Source organism: Trichoderma atroviride, chromosome 3 (assembly GCF_020647795.1).
Source record: "Trichoderma atroviride chromosome 3, complete sequence".
In the NCBI taxonomy this organism is placed as follows: Eukaryota; Fungi; Ascomycota; class Sordariomycetes; order Hypocreales; family Hypocreaceae; genus Trichoderma; species Trichoderma atroviride.
Window position 1 is genome coordinate 4,212,640 of NC_089402.1, and position 24,745 is coordinate 4,237,384.

The 24,745-nt window shown below is 51.2% G+C and overlaps 11 protein-coding genes and 1 non-coding gene across 12 annotated transcripts; 7 read left to right on the forward strand and 5 right to left on the reverse strand.

Annotated features, from left to right (window-relative positions):
* Positions 1-22: 22 nt before the first annotated feature.
* TrAtP1_006652 (uncharacterized protein) lies at positions 23-1,801 on the reverse strand (the record flags this gene model as incomplete). The annotated part of the gene is made up of 5 exons (XM_066113216.1): positions 23-298; positions 367-625; positions 690-783; positions 1,046-1,524; positions 1,731-1,801. 5 exons carry the CDS (start codon positions 1,799-1,801, stop codon positions 23-25), a joined length of 1,179 nt encoding a protein of 392 aa, XP_065969302.1.
* A 17-nt stretch (positions 1,802-1,818) lies between these two features.
* Positions 1,819-3,122, forward strand: TrAtP1_006653 (uncharacterized protein). Its single transcript, XM_066113217.1, has 2 exons — positions 1,819-2,065; positions 2,146-3,122. Exons 1-2 carry the CDS (start codon positions 1,884-1,886, stop codon positions 2,819-2,821), a joined length of 858 nt encoding a protein of 285 aa, XP_065969303.1. The 5' UTR covers positions 1,819-1,883; the 3' UTR covers positions 2,822-3,122.
* Positions 3,123-3,274: 152 nt separating this feature from the next.
* TrAtP1_006654 (uncharacterized protein) lies at positions 3,275-3,499 on the forward strand (the record flags this gene model as incomplete). The annotated part of the gene is made up of 1 exon (XM_066113218.1): positions 3,275-3,499. The coding sequence occupies one exon, from the start codon at positions 3,275-3,277 to the stop codon at positions 3,497-3,499; it is 225 nt and encodes a 74-aa protein (XP_065969304.1).
* Positions 3,500-5,404: 1,905 nt separating this feature from the next.
* Positions 5,405-7,630, forward strand: TrAtP1_006655 (uncharacterized protein; the record flags this gene model as incomplete). Its single annotated transcript, XM_066113219.1, has 5 exons — positions 5,405-5,638; positions 5,713-5,979; positions 6,049-6,307; positions 6,378-7,021; positions 7,283-7,630. The coding sequence occupies 5 exons, from the start codon at positions 5,405-5,407 to the stop codon at positions 7,628-7,630; spliced, it is 1,752 nt and encodes a 583-aa protein (XP_065969305.1).
* Positions 7,631-9,626: 1,996 nt separating this feature from the next.
* On the forward strand, positions 9,627-10,346 carry TrAtP1_006656 (uncharacterized protein; the record flags this gene model as incomplete). Its single annotated transcript, XM_014082496.2, has 1 exon — positions 9,627-10,346. One exon carries the CDS (start codon positions 9,627-9,629, stop codon positions 10,344-10,346), a length of 720 nt encoding a protein of 239 aa, XP_013937971.2.
* A 1,018-nt stretch (positions 10,347-11,364) lies between these two features.
* TrAtP1_006657 (uncharacterized protein) lies at positions 11,365-12,183 on the forward strand (the record flags this gene model as incomplete). The annotated part of the gene is made up of 1 exon (XM_014082495.2): positions 11,365-12,183. The coding sequence occupies one exon, from the start codon at positions 11,365-11,367 to the stop codon at positions 12,181-12,183; it is 819 nt and encodes a 272-aa protein (XP_013937970.2).
* A 478-nt stretch (positions 12,184-12,661) lies between these two features.
* Positions 12,662-13,489, reverse strand: TrAtP1_006658 (uncharacterized protein; the record flags this gene model as incomplete). The annotated part of the gene is made up of 2 exons (XM_014082494.2): positions 12,662-12,836; positions 12,906-13,489. The coding sequence occupies 2 exons, from the start codon at positions 13,487-13,489 to the stop codon at positions 12,662-12,664; spliced, it is 759 nt and encodes a 252-aa protein (XP_013937969.2).
* A 462-nt stretch (positions 13,490-13,951) lies between these two features.
* On the reverse strand, positions 13,952-16,762 carry TrAtP1_006659 (uncharacterized protein; the record flags this gene model as incomplete). Its single annotated transcript, XM_014082493.2, has 1 exon — positions 13,952-16,762. One exon carries the CDS (start codon positions 16,760-16,762, stop codon positions 13,952-13,954), a length of 2,811 nt encoding a protein of 936 aa, XP_013937968.2.
* Positions 16,763-17,263: 501 nt separating this feature from the next.
* TrAtP1_006660 (uncharacterized protein) lies at positions 17,264-18,342 on the forward strand. Its single transcript, XM_014082492.2, has 3 exons — positions 17,264-17,459; positions 17,522-17,592; positions 17,654-18,342. Exons 1-3 carry the CDS (start codon positions 17,404-17,406, stop codon positions 18,184-18,186), a joined length of 660 nt encoding a protein of 219 aa, XP_013937967.1. The 5' UTR covers positions 17,264-17,403; the 3' UTR covers positions 18,187-18,342.
* Positions 18,343-20,609, reverse strand: TrAtP1_006661 (uncharacterized protein). Its single transcript, XM_014082491.2, has 2 exons — positions 20,362-20,609; positions 18,343-20,302 (listed from the first exon to the last, which is right to left on the reverse strand). The coding sequence occupies exons 1-2, from the start codon at positions 20,422-20,424 to the stop codon at positions 18,536-18,538; spliced, it is 1,830 nt and encodes a 609-aa protein (XP_013937966.1). The 5' UTR covers positions 20,425-20,609; the 3' UTR covers positions 18,343-18,535.
* A 393-nt stretch (positions 20,610-21,002) lies between these two features.
* Positions 21,003-21,074, forward strand: TrAtP1_006662. Its single transcript has one exon. It is a non-coding gene; the product is annotated as a tRNA-Asp (tRNA).
* Positions 21,075-21,175: 101 nt separating this feature from the next.
* On the reverse strand, positions 21,176-24,584 carry TrAtP1_006663 (uncharacterized protein). Its single transcript, XM_066113220.1, has 2 exons — positions 23,544-24,584; positions 21,176-23,480 (listed from the first exon to the last, which is right to left on the reverse strand). Exons 1-2 carry the CDS (start codon positions 23,807-23,809, stop codon positions 21,533-21,535), a joined length of 2,214 nt encoding a protein of 737 aa, XP_065969306.1. The 5' UTR covers positions 23,810-24,584; the 3' UTR covers positions 21,176-21,532.
* Between the last annotated feature and the right edge of the window lie 161 nt (positions 24,585-24,745).

The window sequence follows — 24,745 nt, forward strand, 5'->3', positions numbered from 1 at the left end:
ATAAGGAACACTACCGATCCATTTATGCAGTGTGTACTTTTTGGAGCCTGACTTCCGCACCGTCGCTGATGATTATCCCCAGTATCCAACAGTTGATGAGGAAAAACCCCAATGAAGCAAGCCACATCCCCGGAAAGAAGGTGCTGACGCCAAGAAATTCGAGTTCGTAACCTTGCTGCAGCCAAGCGGCTTGGCCTAGGACCCAAAGAAGCAGAGCCGCAATGCCCCGGCTGGGAACGCGGAGCATGGAGGATCCAGGCAGATAGAGAGGCAAGAAGATGATATACCAAAGGAAGTACTATACCAAAAAGTAAAAAAATGTGAGTAGGAATGATAAAGCATGTAGGATGATTTGACTACACTTACCTGTGAGGTGCAGACCTTGTTGAATGTGACAAAGGCAAAGGTTTGAGCCATCATGGAGGTGGCGAGGTCCTTCTTGGCAAGGACAAAGGGGATCAGGAAGCAGGAGAGGAGCAGTTGAGGGAGAAATGCGTGGAGCGAGCTGGAAGATGGGTCGGCGGATGCGAGATAGAGGAAGATGTTGTAAGGCGAAAAGTTGTGGCGGTGGTCGATGCGGGTGACGTGATGGAAGTAGGAATGGACAAGGAAAGGGGTTCCATAGCTGTGATGCCAAGGTTAGCTGGGGGTGATTGTTTCTGCTATGAGAAGGGGGGAAGGAGACGCACATGTAGTACATGAGAACGTTGAGTCCCATAAAGGTCAGTAAGCTGATGAGAGTAAGCTGGATCCTCTGGGGAGAGAGGAATCGAGTGATGGTGTCTGTGAATGAAGCTGAAGGTTTAGAAGCCCCCCTTGCCGAGATGCTCATTGTCCATCCACCATATAATCGCCGGCGCATAAATAAAGGGGTATATCTTGAAGTGCACGCTCAACCCCAAGATGAACCCGGCCAACCCGATTCTCTTCCCCTCAACAGCCCACAGCAGGGCCATTGTCAAAACGCCCAAGAGTCCCTCCGAGCTACCCCTGGTGCTAATCGTCGCCACCATTGGATTCCACAGCCAAATGGCAGCAAACGCACCGGCCCTCTCGACGCTCATGCCCCGTTGCTTCGTCAGCACCCTGATAATCAGCCATCCCGCGAGCAGGTCCGCCAGCGCAAAGACGACTTTCCCAAACGAGAAGAGCTGGGGCGTGGCCGTGGGGACGAGCATCCAGGCGAGCAGAGGCGTGTAGCGGTATGTCTCTCTGTGATAGGGACTGAGGCCTTGAGACACATAGCGGGCGGCGTCGGTGAAGACGAGGTAGTCGATGTCGGTGTATTTGACGGCGGAGTGGGCGTCTTGCCAGATGCCGTAGAAGAGGAGGATGAGGCGGAGGAGGGCGGCGAGTGAGAAGAGGGGGGATTGGACGGAAAAGAGAGGAGATGGCTGAGGGAGCCATGGTGGTGGTTGGTTGCGAAGGCGTTGAGTGAGGTGAGTGACAAGGACAGAGAGCTCTAAGGACAGCGTGTTGTGATGGATGAGATGAGCTTCAAGCTCATGATTCCAGATCTGGGTGCTTGAATAATGTGAGAAGCAACAAAAGAAATGATACGTTGTGTCAAGATAGATTTCGTAGCTTCAGGTTGAAAGAAGAGGGCTCAATCGATATCAATCCTCCCTCATGTGTGTTTAATATCTTGATATCGATAGCTTTGGACAGAGCTGGGCTAAGCTCTAGCTCTGACCTCACAGCTCTGAAATTTTAGCGGGGCCCTGGTTTACAATGCCGTCATTTCATTGGCAGTTTTAGGGGTCCTTTGTCTCCACTTTTGACCACGCTTGACCTCAGCCATTCACTTGGGCTTTAAAAGTTAAATCAAACGCATAACTTGCCAAGGTATTGCCGACCAAGAGAAAATAAACGAAGAAGAAGAAATGATTGGAGGAACCAAGCGAGACTACGACGGCAATGCGCGCGCTAAGAGTGCGCAAGACTTGCCGCGGGGCAGGTTCCATGCCATGTTTGAGAATTTCCGGGACGAACTGGATGAGCATTACGACCGTAGGGAGCGCATCATCAAGGCGTCGAGAGATGTGACGGCGCAGAGCAAGAAGATGTCAGTATTCAGGCTGTGACTTTTGCTTAGTCAAGACGGACTTGCAGATAGTGGTGGGCTAATCATGATTCTCAATACAGTATTTTCACATTGCAAAGGTACCTAGCTAAGCTTCAGGATGACCAAGTCACTTCACACACTATTTGTACCAGCCCACTTACTCATTCACTCATGCACTGTAGAGTCAAACAACCGAACAAGGACTTTCCAAAGGGAATACAGCAAGACATTGACACTCGTCTCGGCGAAATCTCAAAGCTGCTCTCAGGCATCACCGCAGACTTGCAGTCCATCAACCGTTACCGCTACGGCTTTTCTATGCGATGTCTGGAGGAGCTTGTCGAGGCACTCTCCTTTGCCCACTACCTAAGGCACCAGACCCTCATCACCCTAGAAGAAACACAAGCAGCAGTCCCCGCAGACATTGTTCTGACGTCACACGACTACATGTACGGCCTATTCGATCTGTTTGGAGAGATGATGCGGTTTGCAACGGTCACAACCGCGCAGACGGGCGAGCTGGTTGGCGACTATGAGAGAAACATCCTGGGCGATATACAGGAGCTTGGCTGTGCATTTGAGATGCTGCCCCAGGTGCCGACAAAGGATTTTCGCTCCAAGATGGAGGTCATGCGGCAGAGCATCAACAAGGTCGAGAAACTGGGCTATGGCCTTGTGGTGAGAGGTAGTGAGAGGCCCAAGGGGTGGGTACCCGACATGAAAGACGATGACCATCGACCTGTCTCTCCTGTGTGAGAAGGCTTGAGCACTATTTGCTGTTTCTGGAGATTGCCTGTGGGTCTCGACTCTGCATTGCTAATATGTTGTGGCGATAACCCTGTCCTCCACTTATGAGAAAATTTTGTCAGAGATTCTTCGCTTTTCTACTCTTTATGAGTAATTTTTGTCAAGTATTATTTACTTTTTTAGTTTTTACATGGGAACCATTGTTGACAGACTGCTTGAAAGGCGCAGATTTGTCGGAGCAAGTGCTGGGTAGCTGACTGGAAAAAATAAACAAACAATAATAAAAACAACTCAAACGCCATTTAATCGCAATACAGTTCATAATTCACAGCTTGTCCACCATCCTTTTGAGAATACAGCCGAGAATAAGTTATCAAAGGGGTGCTCCTATCGGTTATTGACTTTCTTCCGAATTCTACCCCCCCTGCAAAGCTTTTCTAGGTCAAGCCCACCTTTCCAGCCATGAACCGCCAGCCTGGACCGCGGTCCGTCTTTTGGGATGACGAGTCCCCAACGATCTGTTCCTCCAACGCCGAGTCTCCGTGCTTGGATCGAGACTATGGCGACACTCTTTCTGATATTTGTTTCTCCTACGATGAGGCTGATGTGGAAAGCATGCTTCTGTTAGAGTTTGGATGCTACAGTCGCCGCTTATGGCACATTGAGAAGATCAATCTTCTTCTATGAGATATGTGTTTCGGCAAAGGCATCGTCAACCAGCTGCCCAAACACAAAATTATTTCCATGGACAAGAGTTTCGAGTCTCTGTATACGCCCATTCTATCTCGACTGTGAGATTGTCTGATGGCTCCCGGGCTAGCCGAACAAGGCGCTCCGATGGCGCCTCATGAGCCAGATCTGGCAATTTCTTCGGGAATATATCTTTGACCAGCTTACCATGTGGGGAAAAGACCCTGAACTCGACCCTGTCCTTATCATGATGCGAGATATTGCGGCTGAAAAAGCTAAACAGCTGAAAAAGCTAAACAGCTGGTGGAGCCGTTCAAGGCTACACGAACGGCAGCGGCAAGGGATCTGAGTGCGGGAATAGAAGACAGCCAAGGTTTTTAGATAGTGCCAAGTACTCTTTTTACGACATCAAGGACCAAAGCTGCGGAGAGCCACTCTTGTGGTACTCGCAGCTCATCAACGCGGCCCAAATAGTCGACATCTGCGGCGCTTCCCACCGAGATGCGTCTGAGGATGGCATCTGCATCATTGATACGCCGTGTCGGGGAACACGCATTTTTGGAGAACAAGGCTGGTGTTGTGCTGTACCGGCGATCCGGGGAAAGATCCACAACCCTGAAAGTTCCATTGTTGAAGTATAAATTGGACCGTGTGGCGCTTCGGTTCCCACTATGAAGATATGTTGCCTTTTCTGGCAATTTCTCAGGGGGGCCCAAACAGTGGCGGCGGCGCTAAATGGGACGACGAGTGGGCTGTGGTTGTCAGCGACAACGGGAGTGAAAGTCGATGAGAGGTCGGTACTGAGCGTATACATTGCTAGGGATGTCGTCTAATTTTTTTGTATCATATTATCAAGTCATTACATAGAGCGAAGAAGCGATGAGATTACTGGGATAGTCGAAAAAATTGAGATTTCAGGTGCCAACTCTTGATACAAGACAACTCCCTCCTGGCTGTAAATCCGCATTGTGCTGCGTCTCCAATATTGATCCTGTATTTTTCTCCTTTGCATTGCGCTAATTATCGAGAACTACTATCCATCAAGTACACAATGTAGCAATCGAGTCTCGGGCGCCGATTTCCCGCCGTAAATGTACTTGGCCCGCCAGCTGCCTCCTGACCGTGCACATTTTACCGTTTGGCTCATCACCTCGCTCCCTTCTCGGCGGTTTTCTGCACGCATATCCCAAGAGTACATCAAATATGCTTCTCTCATCCAGCCTATCTTGCCTGCAGAATGAAAAATCTGCTCATTGCCCGCCCGTTACAGGCACCTTTCACCGCTAGAGCCCCCACGCACCTCGATTCTCGCTCCAGTTCCAAGGCTGCACTTTCTAAACTCTCTGCTCAACACGGCGAGAACTCAAATTTCTCGGGCTTCTCTTCTCTTCCTTTCTCTTCTCTTCGTATCTCTCAACCTCCTTGAGCTCTGAACTTTCAAACGCCCATTTTTCAATATCATGTATGGGCTCTAGGCGCTTTTGGTTATTTTCTCGTATACGTACGACATAGTATACGCCATCTCGCCATAAGGATCTTCGAAACAAAGCATATTCAGCCTCTCAATCCACGATTGCCTGGGAAACAGCCGGAAACGTGCTTCTTGTGGTTTAAGACTCTCGACCCAGCCCGATAAGAGGCTTCTTTTGGCCAAGAAGGTTCTCAAGCTTTTCTCTCGAGTGGGAAGCTTAATCTTCGTGGCTTTGTTGTTTGCTATATATTAAAAGAGGCCTACCGCATCTGCGGTTTTTATTTCCCTCGCACACACTTCAACTCTCATATCTGCGTCTTGGAATTCACAGCTCTCGCGACCTCGTGTGCAGTCTGACAAGCAATCTGTGATCAGTCAACAACACTTGAAGTAACTCATACAAACTATTTGTTATATCAACATCGTTCAAGATGAACCCAACTACAAGACGCATCATCGCTCAGAGCCAGGGCCCTTCACAGCTCTCATACGTACCCGCCATATGTACTACGTTCTTTGTCAACCGCCAATATGCAACTGAACACAGTATCGAAGGCACTTATTCGGGTCAAATGTATGTAGAGCTCTACGAACCCGTTCACGCAGTCCCACTGCACATGCAAAGAAACATTGTACTGCTCCACGGAGATTTCTTTACGGCCCAGGTAAGTCTTTTATTCGGATGATTTCTGTTAGTTTAGTGTAAGAGAGATATGAGGTGCTGACTTTGTTTGGATAGACATGGCTCGAGAAGCCGGATGGAAGCCAAAGTTGGGCAGCATATTTTCTCACAAAAGGATACAACGTCTACGTGGTTGACTTGCCTGGCGTTGGCAGATCGTCGTTTTTCAACGCAAACGACTACCAGGTTCCCGGCGTCCCCAGAACAGTCCGATGGCTGACTGACGACTTTGTCGAGCAAGAGTTTACTGCTTCTGAGCAATTTCCCCTTCCCGACGGCTCGCTTGCATGGGCATCTGCCAGACGGCATAATCAATGGCCAGGAGTAAGTTACATCTTCGTTTTACCCCCCCCTACCCCTTTGAGAACCGGGAAGCTAACCATGTTCCTCTAGACTGGTCGCCGAGGAAATTCAATGTTCAATCTGTTCATGGATTCTACCACCGACATGGTCCTTCCAAAGCTCCAGCATGAAGAGCTAGGCGCTATTGCAGTGACGGATTTGCTCAAGCAGATTGGCCCTTCTTTCTTGATCGGGCATGGCACCGGAGCCACCATTGGCATGCTTACCGCCGATGCCAACCCGAGACTGGTTCGAGGCCTCGTCTCCATCGAGCCAGACGGCCCCCCCTTGCGCCTGGCCGGGAAGACCTGTGGACGGACGCATGACATACTCCCCCTTCTTGCAATATGACCCAAACATCAGAAAATATGGTGTTTCAGACGCTCCGCTTACCTTTTCACCTGCGTTGCAACCTGCACCTGGTGCTCACCCCCTGAAGATCCAAGTGCGCCAGGGTAAGAACAACAATGGATGCTATATGCTTCAGCAAAAACAGGACAACATACTCATCTACAACATGCGCGTTGCTGATGGACAAGAAAAAGTCCCGCAACTGGTTCGCCTTGCGACAGTGCCCCATGCAGTGTATACCAGCGAGTCGAGCCCTCACTCTATCTACGACTGGGCCACGACGAACTTCTTACGACAAGCAGGCAACATGGTCGATTGGTGGAATCTGCCAGATCATAAAATTTATGGCAACGGGCACTTGATGCATCTGGAGAAGAACAGCGACACCATTGTTCAAAATATAGATGTGTGGATGGCGAGGCATGTTAATGCTGAGGATATCGATCGAGAGCAGAGGATCAATGCTCAGAGAGAGATTGAAAAGAGACTCCGACGACCTTCTCCTCTGATGAGTGGGCCTAGAGATGAGCCATATGAGCTGGAATTCGTCGTTCAACCCGATGCCGTCACACATCAACCGTCTCCAGCTCTTTTCCCTGCTTCATCTACAATCAATCCTGCTGGTCCTGCTGGTCCTGCTGGTCCTGTTGCTACAATCAATCCTGCTGGTCCTGTTGGTCCTGTTGCTACGGTTGACCCTGCTGGTCCAGTTGATCCTGCTGGTCCAGTTGACCCTGCTGGTACCGTTGACCCTGCTGGTCCTATTGACCCCGTTGGTCCTATTGACCCCGTTGGTCCTATTGACCCCGTCGGTCCTGTTGACTCTGTTGACCTAGCTGGTCCTATTGATATATTTGACCCTGCTGGTCCTGTTGATATATTTAACCCAGCTGATCCTCTTGCTACATTTTATCCTCCAATCCTTTCATTTGAGCAAGTCCTCCAAGCTCCCACGGCGTCGGGCCTTTGGAGCGAATACTCGTCGGAGTGGGTTGGGAATTCTTTCGACGAGGCCATCAGCCAAGACATGGATCAGGCGACAACCCATCATGAAGCAACCCTCGGCAGTCTTTCTGGTGAACCGTGGCAGTGGGCATCATTTGACGAGATGGAGGAGCAGGCCGCCCGTCCACTTGGTGACTCCGACCCTTACCAGGCATCCAACCAAGCTTGGGAGCTATATCCCAGCTCTACTAGCTCTAGCAGTGCCGAAGCTGGGTCTCTTGACACGGCAGACACCTTTATGGAGATGTTAATGGAATGGAATCCGGACCTTTGCTAGTATGAGAATACCGGCCTTCCGACAGCTGGAAACCCTGAAGTTGAGGATCTCTTCAATGACGAATGGATGCAGTCTCCCAACGAAGATCCTTTCAGGAGCCTTTTGTCCTTTGATACGTTTTTCTGGGCTTGATTCTTTTTATACGTTGTATCACTATTCCACACTATCTTTTTTTCAGGGGTACAGATTGGAATCATACTTGGGTCACAACTTACAGAGTATGGGATAAGATTTTAGGGAGTCATGGCGTTATTGTTTCGTTTGGATTTCATCACACACAAAAACAAAAAAAAAAGAGGGGGGGGGGGGGTCAACAAAAGTTTGTTTGGGTATCTGCAACTTGATTTTTTCCCTACACATTGTATCATTACTCCACACTATTTCTTTTTCAGGGATACGGATTGGAAACAGACTTGGGTCAACATCTTACGAGATATGGGATACGATTTAATGGAGTCATGGCGTTTTGATTTGTTTTCACTTCATCAAAAAAAGGAAAACCAAAAAAAAAAGATTGGGAAACGAAAACAGGGATCAGGAAGAGGTTTGTTTCTGGGTATTGCAATGGTCGATGGATATCTAATTTGCTTCTTTGCTTTTTTTCTTTTCTGCTTTACAAGTTACGTCGGCATGCAAAAGAAGCTCGAGGTTTTTTCCTCCCCTGGCTCTCTGGGAGCAATTTTTCCCTTTGAGTGGATGGAGCTGTCAGACTGTTTCTTGGTTTATGTTATGGTATGGTTGGGAACTCAGCAATAGACAATACAAGTTGAGTGCCTATACAAAGACTCTTGTTTCTGAGTGACTGCACGTGTGAAGAGCGTAGATTGTGAATGACTGGCTAATGACTTTTAAAGAGAAGAGTTACATAGACGCTAGTTTTGTTATCTAGCATTCCCGCCGTAGCTCAGCAACGTAGTTAGTCTATATATAAATTATTTATTAGTATTTTCTACCCTTCAAGATCGTAAAGTGGCAGCATTTGTATAGGTAGAGTGCTGGATAGGTTATCAAGCAAAGCTGCAAAGCGGCTCTGCGAAGGTGACAACCCGAGAGAAATATACATGTAGCTTCTGGGTTTGCGTCCTTGTAAGGAAAAATCACTACATAGCCACATCTGTTATCTAGAAACAAAGAGTTCGGACTATCTATACTATGCAACATGACCTACCTATATAAAGCGTTGCAGGCGTTCCCAGAGGGTAAAAATAACATGCTTTTGGTCAAACTAGGTGGCCTCGGACAATCCTGTTGAGCCTGATCAAACCGGCTGACTATGGCCAACCTAGGCGGCTTTGATCAGACTGGGGGAGTAGCTGATGGACAAGACGAGTGAAGGTAGTTGGCTTGTATAGCTTCAAGTGTTGGTCGACGCTGACTTGGACATGTGCCATCGTTCTGATGTAGGCGGCCTTGGACGATCTAGCTTGAGGATCTTGAGGGGCGACAACAGCGGATCGAACGATGAATTCGGAATCTCGGACGCACCGAATGGCTGTCCGAATGGAGCGTTGAAGCAACCACCGACGCAGAGATTCAACGACGGGACCGTTTGGAAGCAACTGTAAAGAGGGCCGGCCGTGAACGAGATTCCACCACTTTTGGAAAAGTTTTTGCTTTTGAAACGGCTCTCGCTCTTGATTTCGTCCTGAGCGAGTGACGGATGGCTTCGATCGACGTCGGTGATTGGCGCGATTGGATGCGGATGTTTGGAATATCGCGTTGGGCCCGCGCGCTGATTGGTTATATTGAAAGCAACCCCGCTTTTCCGAGCGAGTCACGGACGAAATCGCAAGCAGCTCGATCTCAGTCGAACGAAGCGCTGCTGGTCTGTATTCTAGATCTATATATAACAGCTTCATGCAGCCATTGTCAGAATGCCACGCCCAGCAATTGCTAGTGTGACGCTACACGACTCGATTCTCAAACAGCAGTCACCGTTGCAGACTTGAACATTTTGAACAGCATTTCCAGACTTGTTACTGCCGCATCGCATCCAATGGAAAAGTACGCGGCCACCAACATCGCCATGCCGGCGCTGCAGCTGCCGCTCTTCAGCGACGACGACACCAAGTGGCAGGCCGTGCAGTCGCGCGACCCCGGCGCCGACGGCTTCTTCGTCTACGGCGTGCGCACCACAAAGGTCTTCTGCCGCCCAACGTGCAAGGCCAGGCTGGCGCGCCGGGCCAACGTGCGCTTCTACGCCACCGGCGACGAGGCCAAGCACAACGGCTTCCGGGCCTGCAAGCGCTGCAAGCCCGAGGTGCTGGGCCTGATGCCCGAGGAGGCCGCCGTGCAGAAGATCCGGGCCTTTGTGCGTGACCACCAGCAGCCCGGCGCGGACCGGGGCTCGGGCGAGACGCAGAGCCTGAGTCAGATGGCCAAGAAGACGGGCCTGTCCAAGTGGCACTTCCACCGCGTCTTCAAGAAGTGCGTGGGCGTCACGCCCGTCGAGTACCTCAGGAGACTGCGCGACGGCCCTACTGGCTGGAGCCCCGAGGCTGAGAGCGACGGGGGCTTGAGCTGGACCGACCAGCTGGACCTGACCGGCCTGGACATGGATTTCGACTTTGACTTTGGCTTCCTCAACGACCCTCTTCTTGTCGTCGACCAAAGCACACAGAGCTCATCGACATCGACAACAGTCTCACAGAAGGACTGCTCGCCCTTCACCTTTGACGATCTCCTGGTCTGGCCCGAGAGCAACACAACCGAGTAATGCCTTGGAGGTATTACCTACCACTTACAGAGAGCACCAGTCATGCAAGTAAACATGTACGTCATAAGCACGCTCCTCTCTACATCAAGGTAAAAACAAAACAAACAAGGCCTGCAGCCAAATCCTCGGAGCTGCGAAACGTCGACAGTCTGCTGACACTCCCGGAACAGGGGCGAGCGCATATAAGAGTCGATATCTCGGGGTTCGGCGAATTCGAGCCATACAAAAAACTCACCTCACTTTTCCGGGTGGCAACTGATGACATTTGGCCCAAACCACAATTTCGACGCTGCGGCCTTGCAAAGGCAAATTTGCCGCTCGGTCTACGAAGGATTTATCCCAAACCTGCTTCTACCAAATCCTCTATATGAAGAGGAGGGGGGTTGAAAAGGAGGAAGAACAAGAGACTCTAGAATTTCGGGTTTCAAGGACTTCTCGGACTATTGCTGGCTCTCTTCCAGCTGCCTTTTCGCGCTACATCATCGCTACGCAGCCCGCACTTCCACATCGGGCAATCGGTTACTCGGTGCTGACTAAACCCGCGTCTCCCATTGGCTCGCCACCCTTGCTGGGAATCCCATCTCGCTACGCCTGTGCTTGGATCACTCTCGCAGCTCTTCACTGCACTCCGAAAAAGCCAAATCCCACGCCTTTGTTGGAGCTCCGACGTGGCTATTTCTAATTGCAACATCGCCGATTGGCTCGGCTTGTTCTGGCGGAGTTTTGAGAAGGGGAGGGGGTTCCATAAATACGCAACTCCCGATCTTGCTGGAGCTGTTGGGCCACTTACACGCACGGCTAGATCTCACGAAAAAAAAACTACATCTCATGATAATAATAAATATCTCCTGCTTCCGTGCACACACACCCAATTTCTGATTTACATCTCTCATCTACAACTATTATAAACCCTCCAAGGCTTTCGATCTCTTCCACTCACCATTACAACTATTCACACCATCAACAAAAGCCTCTCTCTTATTCATCGCCTTCTGAGGCTCACAAAAAAAAAAAAAACATGTCTCAACCACCATCCGAATCAACTCCCCTCCTACCCGCAGAGCCCGCCATAGAACGCCCATGGAACTCCAAATACCTCCCCCAAGCCGACTCGTCCTCACTATCTTCCTCCTCCTCCGTCTCCTCCAGCATGGACCTCACAGACGTCCTCCGCGACGTCATCATCGGCTTCTCAGACGGCCTCACCGTCCCCTTTGCCCTCACAGCCGGCCTCTCCAGCCTCGGCAGCACAAAGCTCGTCGTCATGGGCGGCCTGGCCGAGCTCTTCTCCGGCATGATCAGCATGGGCTTGGGCGCCTACCTCGCCGCCGTCACCGAGCGCGATCACTACCAGTCCGAGAAGGAGCGCGAGACCAAGCAGGCCGACTGCTGCCTCCCGCAAGAGCAGCGAGACGACATCTTTTGCATCCTGGAAAAGTACAACGTCTCTCGCGCCGCCGCGGCCCCCCTGGTGGACGAGCTCTGCAAGAACCGTGAGCAGTGGATCCGCTTCCGCATGGACTTTTCGCTACGGCTCGAAAAGCCAAACATCCACCGCGCGTGGATTTCCGGCGTCACCATGGGCCTCAGCTACTTCGTCGGCGGCTTGATACCCATGATTCCCTACTTCATCATGGACAAGGTCGCTGACGCTCTTCTCGTCTCCATTGCCGTCACCGTCATCATCCTGCTGGGTTTCGGATACGTCAAGAACTACGTTGCGATTAGGAATCACAGAGCCGGTCTGTGGGGTGCCATTCAGACACTCATCATCGGCGTGCTGGCCGCTGGAACGAGCTACGTCCTTGTAAAAGCGCTGGACAGGGGTGACGTATAAGTACTGTCTCTACAGATTTATTTTTCGTGTCAAATTGTTTTGGAATATGCATAAATCATGGCGTTGGGAACTTTTGAGAGCGTGTCAAGATAACAGGCAGTTATCACGCTGGCGTTCTAGGCATAGCAAGTACAAAGTACTTTGGGGTATCTCAAGCAATTGAGACGTGCAACAGCATTAGCATGAATTACGATAACTCTACTTTTTTTTGTAATCAAAAACATTTACTTTCCAAACCATGAATCATATTGTGATAAAATACTCATACTCGCTGTGCAATATTCGTAAACAGTGTCGCTAGTAAAACAAAAACAAGACAACATCCCACGCTATAGCTTCCATCTTTTTTCTTTAAAGCCCAACCGGTCGAAAGAGAGAACGCAGGAAAGTACGCCATGCGCAAGACTTGTCCGCAACAACGCCAGCACGACAGCTTTTCCCAAGAACTCGCAAGCTTTTCAACAAAAAACAACCACTTTCACGCGGCCCTGGCAACAACATCCTCTGAATCTGACTCTGATTCCGATCCCGATGTTTCCTCCTCAAGGGCACCCCCGACGGTATAGAAATCATCTAGCGAAAAGAAATCATCCTGGCTCGAGTCTTCGGAAACATTTCCGTCTCCATCTCCGTGGGGATCATCTTCAGCTGGCCTAGAGAAAGTGATTAGCCAAAAATATTGCCAGCAGACAAGACAATAAAGAAAAAGAAGAAGCACATACTCTTGTCTCACAATGTACATCTCACCGTAATGCCCAACCAACATGACAAGCATCGCCAGCAGGAGTACGTATTCCCAGAATCCCCCATACGAGCTCACAACACTCGCCCAGAACATGGCCACTTCGTTGACATGGCCAAACACAACGCGCCCAACCTCAGCCGCAGCGACTCTCATGGCCAGATTCATCGCCCCAGAAGCCCTCGGCGCTCTCCGTGTGAATACCCACGAGATCCAGTATCCAAGACAGAGCCCCAGCGATAAAAAGAACATCCACATTTTGACATGGTCAAGGAGAGGCAAGCGCTGCACTTGAGGCTCTTGGACGTGCTCTACTTGAGGCTCTGGGCGGGCCAGCGGTTGTACAATGTCAGTTTGACTTGCTTTGTTCTTGTAACTTCTCTGGAGCATCCTTCGTTTTTCACATTCATGCCGCAGCTGTCGTTTTTGTTCTCGCCGTTCTGCCCATTGTCGTTGTTCTCGTTGTTCTCGCTGCCTGCGTTGTGCTCGCTGCTGTGGCTGATGCTCCTGCAACTGCATCTTTTGTTGCCTCTGACGTTCTTTTCTTTGCGACTTGTGAGACATCTTTGCGTTGTGATTATGTCGTAGTTGGTTGTCAGATTATAGGATACGGGATTCAGGCTGGTAGTGGTAGTGCTATGACGTTGGAGATGAGAGCATGTATAATATGGAATACAGGCTGAGAAGCTGGTTCAAGCGAGCGTAAAGAGTTGTTTAAAGATGGTAATGTTTTCTTCAAGTTTTGAGTTGGAACCGTGTTTATTTATATATGACCCCCCCCTGGGCTTTCCTCACTTTGTAACCATGCAGCGGGTTGTACATGCCATTTCAATTTTAATTTTTTTTCCATCTAGTTCTCGGTTATTTTATTTTTTGTTTATTTCTTTCATACGCTGGTTCCTCCACTCGATTTCGCTGTTAGCGTCAAGTCATAACATACAATTTTAGAGCCATCCCAACCAAGGCGCCTACATAAAATAAATATCAAGACCGGGGCAGCCCAGACAATGTTTCTATCCCGTATCTCTAGGGAATGCAAAAGTCTATCCAGCTGCCAAGGTAGTCCAGTCTGTTGCCCTGGTGCTCTTGATTCTTGTAAATATCCTCAAACTCTGCAAAGTTGAGCCTGCCCCAGCCTCCCCGCTCGGCTGCCTGTTGCTCAGCCACATTCAACTTCTTCCATCTCCGTAGAGTTTTAAGCGACGGTTCACAGGATGACTTTTTAGTCGCCAATCGATGTGTATCTGCCTGGGGCTCATCTTTAGAGAGTACCCTGGCCTTGCGTTTGGACGAGGCTGGTGGCTGACTGCTTGGAGACACAGAGGCATGACTGTTAGGACGAAACTGTGGCCAAGTAAGATCACGATATTCGTCTTCGCCGTCAATTTCGGGCTCTGATTCGGATTCGGATTCACTTTCCCCCTGATCCGACAAGCGCCCACCGGCCTGTTCATCTCGCAAAATCTCTTCCACAATGCTAATCTCCACCGCATTCCGCGAATCTTGCTGGTCAAGCATGTATCCGGATTCCTCCAAGAGTTCCTCAAGAGTCTTGCTTCGAGGAGACGCTTCTGTGTAAACCGGGACTTCTTCTTGCTGACCATTACCGTCATCTGCCTTTTCATCTGCCATGCTGACAGAGTCGATTGCGTCCTTGTACTTTAGTCGCTGTGCCTTGGTTGCGGCTGCCTGAACCGCAAGATCTTCGGCATGCTTGAAGATGATATCTAAAAGTTCGTTGAATGCTTGCTGTGTGACTTGATAAAGAATCTCTTTGCCAGCATCTTTCTCAGCAACAGGAATTCCCAGCCCCGCCCAACGTTCGGGCTGGCTTGTGAATGACGTCGAGCTATTGGACCGAGTCTCCAAATCATTCATGTCATCAGCAAAGTCGGCCTTGGAACTGGATCGGGAGTGTGTTGACGCGCGGTGCGGGCTGGCGCCCTTGGAGCTTTCGCCCATGATGCCAGATGTCCCAAGGATGTCTTCTTCCTCTTCCCATTGCGAGGGCGCCTCTCCGCCTTCTTCTTCATCCAGGTAGAAATGCCTTCTCTTCCACCTTTCGTGAAGCTGTCGTCGGGCCAGATCTTGGCGTCTTCGATTCATTCTGGGGCCATGTTGGCGATAATGGGCGACGTAACTTGCCCTGATTTCGCTCTCCGTCGGGAATCTACCAGTTCGGAAAATGCTAGAGAAAGAGTCGTGCCACTGTGATCCGGAGTACTCGGGGTGGTCACGGTCGTGATCTTCGTCTCCATCCTTGTCATCCGTTTCTCCATCCTCAGATGTTTCGTCTGTTGCATTATCGTCGGCCTCGTTGTTGCCCACGATGGCGGCAGGCAGCTCATCCAGAGAAGCAGGTGGGTTCATCAAAGACAAAAAATATGATCGGTCAACATCATTCGTCGTCAGGGTGCGGACAGTGCGCCAGTTGGTGTCAACGTCATCTGTAGGGGGCATCCTACGCCTCGAGTACGGGTCGGTGTCATAGGCATAGAGGTCGGTCAGAATCTCATCTCGAGCAGCCGTGTCGCTCGCGTCGCTCACAACAGCATCTTCCATTCCCACTTCTATCTCAACATGTCCATCAGGGAAGACTCTCTTGCCGTCAAATGCCAAGGGTCCATCCGCAGTCGGAACTCTGCCCTCTCGTCCAAAAAGGCTACTAAGCGGCTGGCGACTAGCAACGAGCTGTTGAGCTTCGGAGCTGGCGAGCAATTGGTCTTCAAGGCCATCCAGGATATCTTTGTGCATCTGCTTATAAAGGACATAATAGGCTCGGAACATGCGTAGGAAATCACGCCTATCGACGTAACCATCGTTGTCGAGATCGTAACCGTCAAAGACTTTCTTGAGTTTATCTTTTCGCTTGCGGTAGGATAAGCCCCGTAGGAACTCGGCAAATCCAATCAGGTCATCTTTGTTGTCGTCATAAAAGGCAAACATCCGGTCGTGAATCAAGTTTGGCGAAGCATGTCGTGAGCCGCCTGTCGGTACGAGGCATCGCTCAAACGTCTTGCGGTCCATGGCAATGCCGAGGTCGTTGGGGTCGTCTCTCCATTCGGTATTTGCCATGAATGTCCATTGTTCCCAGAAAGCTTCCAGTTCCGGCCTTTCAAACCCAGTTTCCCTCGAAAGCTTGGCAATCAGGTTTCGAGGCAGGTTGCGTCGACAGCTATCAGGGTCTCCAGTATACCAGACCGGCTGCATCTGCCGCGGGCCGAATGGGGGTGCCGGTATGCGAATTTTGTAGAAGATGTGCGTCTTGATATGAACTCCTTGAGATTCACATGTCTCGCACAGATCAAAGTCGGCACAGTTGGCACATCGGTAGCGAACACCACGGATAGGAACCATGCCGCATGAGTTACATTGGCATCCTCTATGAACGCAGCCATTGCGCTTTGCATTATCTTCCGAGACGCGAAACAGGAGGGAAACAATATTGTGGCCAGCTCGTTGCTGGGGAGGATAATTGTTCGGATCGTTCCACCATTCGTCGTTGTTTGCCTCTATCGGGTCGCCTTCGCCCACCGGCTGGGCGGGCTGGACACCGCTATCCTCAGCGTTCTCGGCATTTTCCACATTCTCGTCGCCCGGTGCGTCCGAAGAAGAGGTGCTCGAGCTAGCTCTGTGTCCGGCGCGCGACCATCGTCTGCTTCGACGGACGGCGTTGCTCCTGTGAAGGCCGGCGCCGGGCAGAATGTCGACGTGCGTGGAGTTGAAGCGGCTCTGGTAGGCGTAGTATCCAATCGATGCTGTGGCAATGGCTGAAACGAGAGCGACGGCGATTCGCGGCCGAGTGAGAGACTCGGCCGATGGAGTCGAAAGCCACATGGCTATTGTTGTAGCATCGTGCGTGGTTCGCTACAGCAGATGTCCAAGGTCGAAGAGCTGGTTGGCGGGTGATCTGCTGGAGACTGAGCAGCTTGTTGGGGCGTTGGCGCGATGGCCTGTCGATGGTCTACCGATGTTGCTCTGCTGAAATCACTGTTGCACCGTGTTACTGACGTATGACTGGCGTGTTATGGCTTGGAGCCCTCGCAGATAGATGCTGTTTTCGGTAGAGTTTTGGTGTAAGAAGCAGAAAGAAGCGCCCTCTTAGAAATCGGTGGTCTCGACGTCTTGGCTACAGCAGCACATGCTTGCTTACAAGCAGCAGAGGTATCTTTGCCAGCAGCTGCTCGCGGCGCCAGTACTCCATATTTGCGTACCGCTAGCACCCTCTAGCCGGCAGAGCTGATTACATACAGCTGTTGGCGGGGCCCGCTCCGGCATCCCGCCTGATGTAAGTGGAAAGTGGAGGGGCCGCCAATCGTGCGTTTTTAGAGTCGTGTGGTCATGGCCAAAAGTCTACTTTCAGCTTCCAAGACGTTATATCTGAATCCTCATCCACGGCTTCTGCAGGTTTTCAGAAGCTCTTTACTTGAATCCCCCCTCACCTTTGCATTATTATTAGTCGAATATTATTTACCACCATGGCAGACCGGCCTCCGGAATTCACCGGGCAGTTTCCCTCGTCCTTTGACGACGAGTATGTCCTGCCCCATTGCTTGCTCCAGCGATCCATGATGCGGCTCTAACGCATAGCTACAGGGAGGCCTACAATGAGAAGCCCATGCAAAAGGTCAAGCGCAAGCTCAAGGAGGAGCCTCTTGTGCCTCTTGGTGAGACTCAATTCCCTTTTCTGCGCCCAGAACCGAAACAGCTAACCAACCGAAACAACAGGAATCGGCCTGACCGTCCTCGCCTTCGTCAATGCCTACCGCGCGCTCCGAAAAGGCGATTCCAGACAGGCAAACAAAATGTTCCGCGCCCGTATCGCCGCCCAGGGCTTCACCGTCGTCGCCATGGTCGCCGGAAGCATGTACTACAGCAAGGACCGTGAAAAGACCAAGGAGCTGCGCAAGCTCAAGGACGAGCGGGACGCGGAAGAGAAGCGCCAGAAATGGATCCGAGAGCTCGAAGCTCGTGACGAGGAAGACAAGACCATGAGGGCCCTGATCCAAAAGAAACAATCCAGTCGCTCGACGGGCCAGTCAGATTCGGCCTCCGGTGGAGAGGAGACGCAAGGCACCGGCGGAGTCCTAGGCAAGATGGGACTGTGGTCAAAGGGCGAGAAGGCTGCGGCGGAGGCCGCAAAGGCTGAAGCCGTTGCAGAACCTACGTCGGAAAAGAAGTCGAGAAGAGAGAACCCAAAGAGCTCTCTGGGCGCGCTGAGTGAAATCTATGGTAAGAAGGACGATGAGTCCAAGAAATAAACAGAAAAAGACGAAACCGACCCAGCCATATGGGTGGCCAAACGACTGAAAAGCGCTGTACATAATCTGTTGTTAAAAAAAATTGTATGAGCATGTACGATAGGTAGTTCGAATCAAGGGCATTGATATAAGCCGCCCCGTACTCCAAGGATATTTCCAATTATTATGGAAACAGCTATGACGAGCTGCATCAGGTATCATTCTCGGCCATCTATACAATGTCGATTGCTTCTATGACGTACCCAAAATAATACCTAGGTAATGATAATAATAACTGTGTTGTAACAAAGAGGGGTTCAAGGAGGCCTTCAGCAACGAAAATGGGATTGAAACCTTCGTCGTGCCATTGTTAACCCATTGAGCCACCGCTGCGATTTCCCCCTATCAGGCCAGCCATTTCCAGCAAAGCTCTATCCGCAGCGATATCGCCCGTTCCTAGGTTAATCTTTCGGCGGGCTTCGGCCTCTCGCTCTTCCCAAGCCCATCGCTCTGCTTGCGCCTTGGCCTCGTCATCGCCACCACACCCCCAGACCTCCAAGCTCTCAATGCGGAACCGATCTTGGAAGTCAAACTTTCTCACAATGCTGGTGTGGAAAGCACCTCCTCTTGACTTGTAGTCATGGTTGAACACTCCAAACTCAAAGGATTCGTCAAATAGTAAAGATACGGCTCCCAAGGCATGCAGACCTTGTTTGCGATGGGATTGTGTTGGTTTGGGATGTGGACATCCAAATGAGAGACAAGGTCGGTTTCCGGGAGGCTTTGTAAAAGTAACATAGTCCGTGTTGATGGTGCTGGCGGTAAAGACATCGTGGATAGGTTCCAGTTGGAAGAGAACTGTTTCAGAATCACCAAAGCACTCTCGATGGGTGTGCTTCCATGGCTCTCTGATATAAGCCCCAAACGTCACTCGCTCAGATTTGCTGCCGTGGGGCACACGTTTTGGCGGAAGCGAGGTAGCAAATGAAGCTTCCTGGCCACCATCGGGGGTATCTTCTAATCTTGTTCCGCTCACCAAAAGGATCGTTGGCGCTCTCCAGTTGAATATCTTGGACTCGAGGCTTCCCATGGAAAACCCAGCCTCATTGCCAGAATACAGCAATCTTACTCTTCGAAATAATGAGGAGCCAGGAAGAAATAGTGAAAGCTGCGACAGCGTATGTTCGTTTAGGATGTCGCCGGGGGTCGGTAATAAAGGCTGTGCCATCTTGCCAATATGCTGTGGCTCGCCGGGCTTATTGTCCTTGCGCTTCGAAAAGTCGAGGTCCTTGGAGAAAAGGAAGTGCTCGAAAAGTCCATTGAATCCAGAAAAGAGGTTGGGAAATAGGGCCGGGATAATTGTCTTGAATCGAGTATATCTAATACCTGGGGAGGTTTCAACATTAACAAAGGCAGCCAGGACACACTCTGCCGTGGCTCGGAGCAACTCCAACTCTTGATCCGCGACCCGGGTGGAATATTGCGACAAGCTCTCCTGCGGATCCAAAGGGGCAGCTAGTAGTAACAGCATTATCAGTTTTCGGAAATTATCCGTTGGAATAATCGCTTCGTGAATAGTAGAGACGTCGCCCCGCTTGATCGCCTCGTTGACATTGAGCAACTCAAACGCCGTGAGAACCAAATCATCGTCATCCTCTTCGTCCTCGTCTTCATCGCCTAGGCCAGGCTGATCAACTGCAAACCCTTTGGGCTGAGATTGGGTACTGGGCTGCTTCCTGGCGCTGTCAGAAGGAGAAGAACCCTCCTCATTGGTCTCGCTTTCCATCACTTTTCGGTCATATACCGCTAGACTTTTGAAGAGAAGCTTTGTTCTGTCTGTCGAACCCTTGGCGAGGACGCGTTTATACCGTTCCGTCATGATGACAACGACCATTATCAGCTGCGCAAGCTCCAACACCACCGGCGCCTCTTGCAGGAAGGGAAAAGCACCAAGATACGAGACCATGTGGAAAATTACAGGCGATGCTCCAAGAATGTCTGGGATCTCCAAGAAGCGAGCTATGGTGTCTTCCTTGAGGTACCGAATGTCTCCCTGCTGGTCCGCCAGGTTCTTGAACACATCCTTCAGCGAGTAATACTCAATCGACGTAAAGCACCTTTCCTTGAATCTGTATGCCTATCACGCAAGATTAGCGACTCTTGCTCATCTGTCATGCTGGGCGTTGTGAGGCTCACGAGCTCGTGTGTCAGTTGTTCATGGGTTCGAGCCCTGCGATCCTGGGAGGGGGCTTGGCCCATGGCGAAGTAGTGATAGGAAGTAACAAATGCTCATTTATTTCAGTTTCAGCGCAGGGTATCACAAATACAGCAACAAATATTCAATTGGAAAAGGGAGAGGACAAGTATGCTAGAGCTACATTAAGTGAAAGGTTATTGGGCAAATAGAGTTGTTGAGACGATGGATCAATGATGGTTTGAGTTTCTGCAGCCCACCCAAGGCTGCCTAGCCCCTTGACGGTAAGTGAAGTCAACCGTAAACGTCACCGTAAACTGCTGAGTCAGCGAGGAATGTCCGTCCACACACGCTGCACATGTAACAACAGCATAGGGTTGAACAGCAGCATACCTAGGCTTGAACAACATGGGTACAATATATTGAATGAATTCAATAGCACTATTATTAGTCTCATGTATGCTTACCAGCCTGCTTCGTTTACCTGGTTGGTGCCTATTAATTCTCTCCCAGTTTTTCGAGAATAGGATACCTACGTTCTCGCATCTCCCACCTTGCGCGGAGCCTACTAACTTAAGCAAAATAACTTCCGCCCTCTGCAACTAGAACCAACCACGCTACACAGGCGCCAACGCCTGGTACATCTTCCGTAGTATAGTGGTCAGTATGCAAGCTTGTCACGCTTGAGACCCGGGTTCAATTCCCGGCGGGAGAGATCCGCCACACCTCAGCAGAGGTGGTTCTATTTTTGTTGCATTTCAATTCTTTTTCTCTTTTTGGGTCTTTTTAGATCTTCATGGGTCTTGTTTTTTATTCGTATATTTCATTTTCATGCATCACTCATGGTAGGTAAAGACCGTCTAGCGTAGCCTTGGAGCCGAATTCGCCTCATTTATTCAAAAATATCCCATGAACCTGAAAGGAGAAAGAAAAAAACAAGAGTACAAAGACCCCAGCTGTACAGAGTCCTACAGCTGCCGTGTGTTGAGACGTCCTAACAAAATTATTCCATTTCATCCGTTGCCCAATACCATTACTCCAAACCCCTTAGTCCCGCTCCATGAAATGCACATCTCTCTGAAGCATATAAGTAACAATTAAACAAAAAAAAAAAAAAAATTTAGCCGTACAAAGCGTCGCCGACACTCTATGTCATCAAAATGAAAGCTGTCTCTAAGCGTCTTTAGCCGTCACTGATTGAATAAGCCGCTTGTATTTGGCTTCGTTCTCCTCCTCTGGATCGTGCGGTTTGAAAAACTCCAGCTGTTTGGCAGGGTTAGCTGTCTTTGCCCACAGGACAGAGGGTTTCGCCTCCACAGGCTGATCAGAGTCCGTCTCAACCTTGAGCGTTGCTCCGTGGGTCTTGGGCTCTTCGGCCGCGCCGTTTGCCTTTTCATCTTTTGACACCCTTGGTAATTGCATTGCCAGGAGCACATATTCGGCACGCGTCATGTTGTCCATCACATCATCCATATAACGCCGTACCTCATCTTGAGGCGCCACTACACGCATCAAGTTCTCTAGATAGCGGCCAGTACTTGTGGAAATGCGGATTGTGACGGGCTGGTAGTAGTCAAGCTCGGGGTCTCCTCCATACTCGGACATGCTGCCCTTGCGCACGATGAGGAAGGACGCAACCACCTCCTGGCCGGATGGAGTGGGAAGATACTCCAGGATGCTGAATTTAGGAAACAGGTAGCGATCTCCGTTTCCAAAATCAAACACCACGGCAGAAATATCGGGTTTCGGTGCAGGTGGAGGCCCTTTTGAACGTAGCGCTTGGGGATTTGCCTGCTGAGGTGTTGGGGGATTCGAGGTCCTCGCTTGGCCATTGAGCGCATCGCCGGGCTGCTGCTTTGCCGAGACAGGGGTAGACAGCGTCTGCGGCGCAGGCTTTGCTTCTCTGTGGAGTCGGTCAAGAATTTCCTTGAGGTCTGTCGCATCCGTAAAACCAGGGGTACCTCCCGCGATACGTCGAATCATGTCGTTAGTTTTGGGCTCTTCCAATGCCGTCTTTACGAGCATTACCACGAGGGGGTCACTCCTTGGCGGCGGTCTCAACTCGCTTGACCTCTGACGAGGGTTGGACGCTAGAACAATGTCAAGAATGGTCCGCACTTCATCTGCAAAGTACTTGACAGTTCTTCCATCCACAAGCAGCCTGTCGGCCGAAGGACCCTGCTGTCCACCACTCCGACGATACTCGGCATTCAATTGATCAATGATCTTCTGGAAGCGATCGAGTTCTCCTTGCCGGGCCTGGCCCACAGCCACTCTTTTCATCAGGTCACGCAGCTCAGGATCCCCCGAAGCCTTTTGCGCAAGCAGGGCAATGACTGGGTCGTTGGGAACAGGCTTTGCGTTGGGTGGTCGGGGATTGTTGGCCGGTATAATTAGCGGCGGAGGCGGAGGCGGCCTTGCCAATGGTGTGCGGGCTTGCTGCTGCTGTGCCGGTACGGGATTCGCGGGCGGTTGAGGCGCCTGAGGCGGTCGAGCCAGGGGCAGCGGTGCAGCTGCCGGAGGAGGCTGTGGAGGTGCAGGAGGGGGCGCAGCGGGCTGTTGCGCAGAAAACGTCGGGCCTGGTGATGGCGACGTGGCTACATTGATAGTCGTGAGCGGTGATGGTGTAGGCTGAGGCGCTGAAACGCTCGGCGAAGATGGCAGTGGCCGTTGAGAAGGACTTGGAGCAGCACTCGGGGTGGCAGCAGGCTTTGGTGTAGTAGCTGCAACTGGGGTTTGGCTTGGTGTTGACGATCCAGGCCCAGGCGGAGGCGGCATAGAGCCATTTGGAGGGCCATACTGGAGAACTGGTCGGGCCAACGGCTGTGGTTGCGATTGAGCCTGCGTTTGAGTCACTGGCGGCGGTTTCGAAATCTGCTGCGGTGGTCGAGGCGGGGGAGCACGCTTGGCTTCCTTGACGACGAACATGGTGGCTTCAACTATATGAGGCTCAATAGTAATGGTAACTGAGCCGACCTTGGTCATGCTGTCCTTGGGAGGATTTTTCGGGTCCTCGTTGACGACACCCTTGCGCTTGTGAGGCTTGGTCCAAAACTTTTCAAAGAGCCCATCGTTGATCCAGCGATATCGAGACCGAGAGAGAGATTCTGCGAGGACGCCGCTGGATGGAAAATGTCAGAGGAAGCGAGCATAATGACAACTTGACAAATCACCGTCGACATACCTTTCTAGAACGGATTGATACTCTTTGGCAGACAGGTCGCCGGGCTGCGCACTCTCTACGGTTGGCAGCGGCTTTCCTGGCTGGATCGAGGTCGGCAGCGGCGGCGGCGGCGTTGGTTCCTTGACCACGACAGGCTCTGGCTCTGGCTCTGGAGGAGGAGGAGCTGGAGTGACGGATCGTTCCTGACGAGGCGTCAAATTCCGACGTTTGTTGGCGTTTTCAACGCGGGCCGAAGTCCTCGCGGGGAGCTTCCGCTTCCTCTCCATCGCGTCTCGAGGCGATTTACACGACTGCGACAGGCGAAGATTTGGCGGCGGGTCAGCATCATAGGAGCGCCATGCGAGGGTCCAGCAAGGGCGACGAGCAAAGGTCCAGCTACCGGCAGGACTATAGCAGGCGAGGGCAGAGGGCTGTGACGATGCAGAGTGACGAGCAGCGATAAAATACTGGGCGATGTGCAGTCGGCGCTGGCTGGTCCAAATCCTGGAAGCTGCCGTTAATTGGCACTGCTAGGGGTGGACTGCGGTGCTGCAGAACCCGATGGCACAGCAGCGGCCCCTGCTGATTGGTCCGCTAAAGGGACGGGGCTGGCCGGCAGCGCCATGGGATTGGCGGAGGCTGACGCACCGTCCCCTCTCCACCGTCCGGGTTCACAGTGCTTGATGCACGCCGTAGCCCAACCAGGTACAAAGCGCTGCCGCGAGTGCTAGGGCTCTTCGGGGCTTGGGAGCCGCCTCCAAAGCTCGACTGCATGCGAGGAACACGGACGAGCAGTGTTTCTCTCCCAACGGCCAGAAGGACTGTTTGAGGAACAGCGGGCACTCGGATTCCATGGCCTCGATGATATTCATATATACGAAAAACAATCAACCTGTCATTTCCTTTGAGCCGTATCTATGAGATGCTCTCTCTGTGCAAGTACATGCAGCATACACTAGGAGCAGCCAAAAGGTAGTAGATCCTGCTGAGCCTCAAACCTTCAGCCGCCAGTGCCCAACGTCTTGTCCGCATGCACCAATTTTAGCACGCACATCCATAGACACTTTGCACATACAATCTAGCGTGTGTGCGCCGCCTACATGTCTCAAAAGAGCGGCAAACAGCGGACATATCATGCTTATAGCCGTGTAACATCGCTTCCAGACTCCATCGCTGCTGCGGGCGTGGACCAGGACGTGCGAGACAAAAAGCAAGGGAATGCG

Excerpts from the sequence above, each read along its gene's own strand:
- TrAtP1_006653 (XM_066113217.1), top strand. The coding sequence starts at position 1,884 with ATGATTGGAGGAACCAAGCGAGACTACGACGGCAATGCGCGCGCTAAG. Across the intron at positions 2,066-2,145 it reads ACGGCGCAGAGCAAGAAGAT|TATTTTCACATTGCAAAGGT; the intron begins GTCAGTATTCAG and ends TTCTCAATACAG.
- TrAtP1_006661 (XM_014082491.2), bottom strand. The coding sequence starts at position 20,424 with ATGGGCCAAGCCCCCTCCCAGGATCGCAGGGCTCGAACCCATGAACAA. Across the intron at positions 20,303-20,361 it reads AACAACTGACACACGAGCTC|GCATACAGATTCAAGGAAAG; the intron begins GTGAGCCTCACA and ends CTTGCGTGATAG.
- TrAtP1_006660 (XM_014082492.2), top strand. The coding sequence starts at position 17,404 with ATGGCAGACCGGCCTCCGGAATTCACCGGGCAGTTTCCCTCGTCCTTT. Across the intron at positions 17,460-17,521 it reads CCCTCGTCCTTTGACGACGA|GGAGGCCTACAATGAGAAGC; the intron begins GTATGTCCTGCC and ends GCATAGCTACAG. Across the intron at positions 17,593-17,653 it reads GGAGCCTCTTGTGCCTCTTG|GAATCGGCCTGACCGTCCTC; the intron begins GTGAGACTCAAT and ends CCGAAACAACAG.
- TrAtP1_006663 (XM_066113220.1), bottom strand. The coding sequence starts at position 23,809 with ATGGAGAGGAAGCGGAAGCTCCCCGCGAGGACTTCGGCCCGCGTTGAA. Across the intron at positions 23,481-23,543 it reads TATCAATCCGTTCTAGAAAG|CGGCGTCCTCGCAGAATCTC; the intron begins GTATGTCGACGG and ends TTTTCCATCCAG.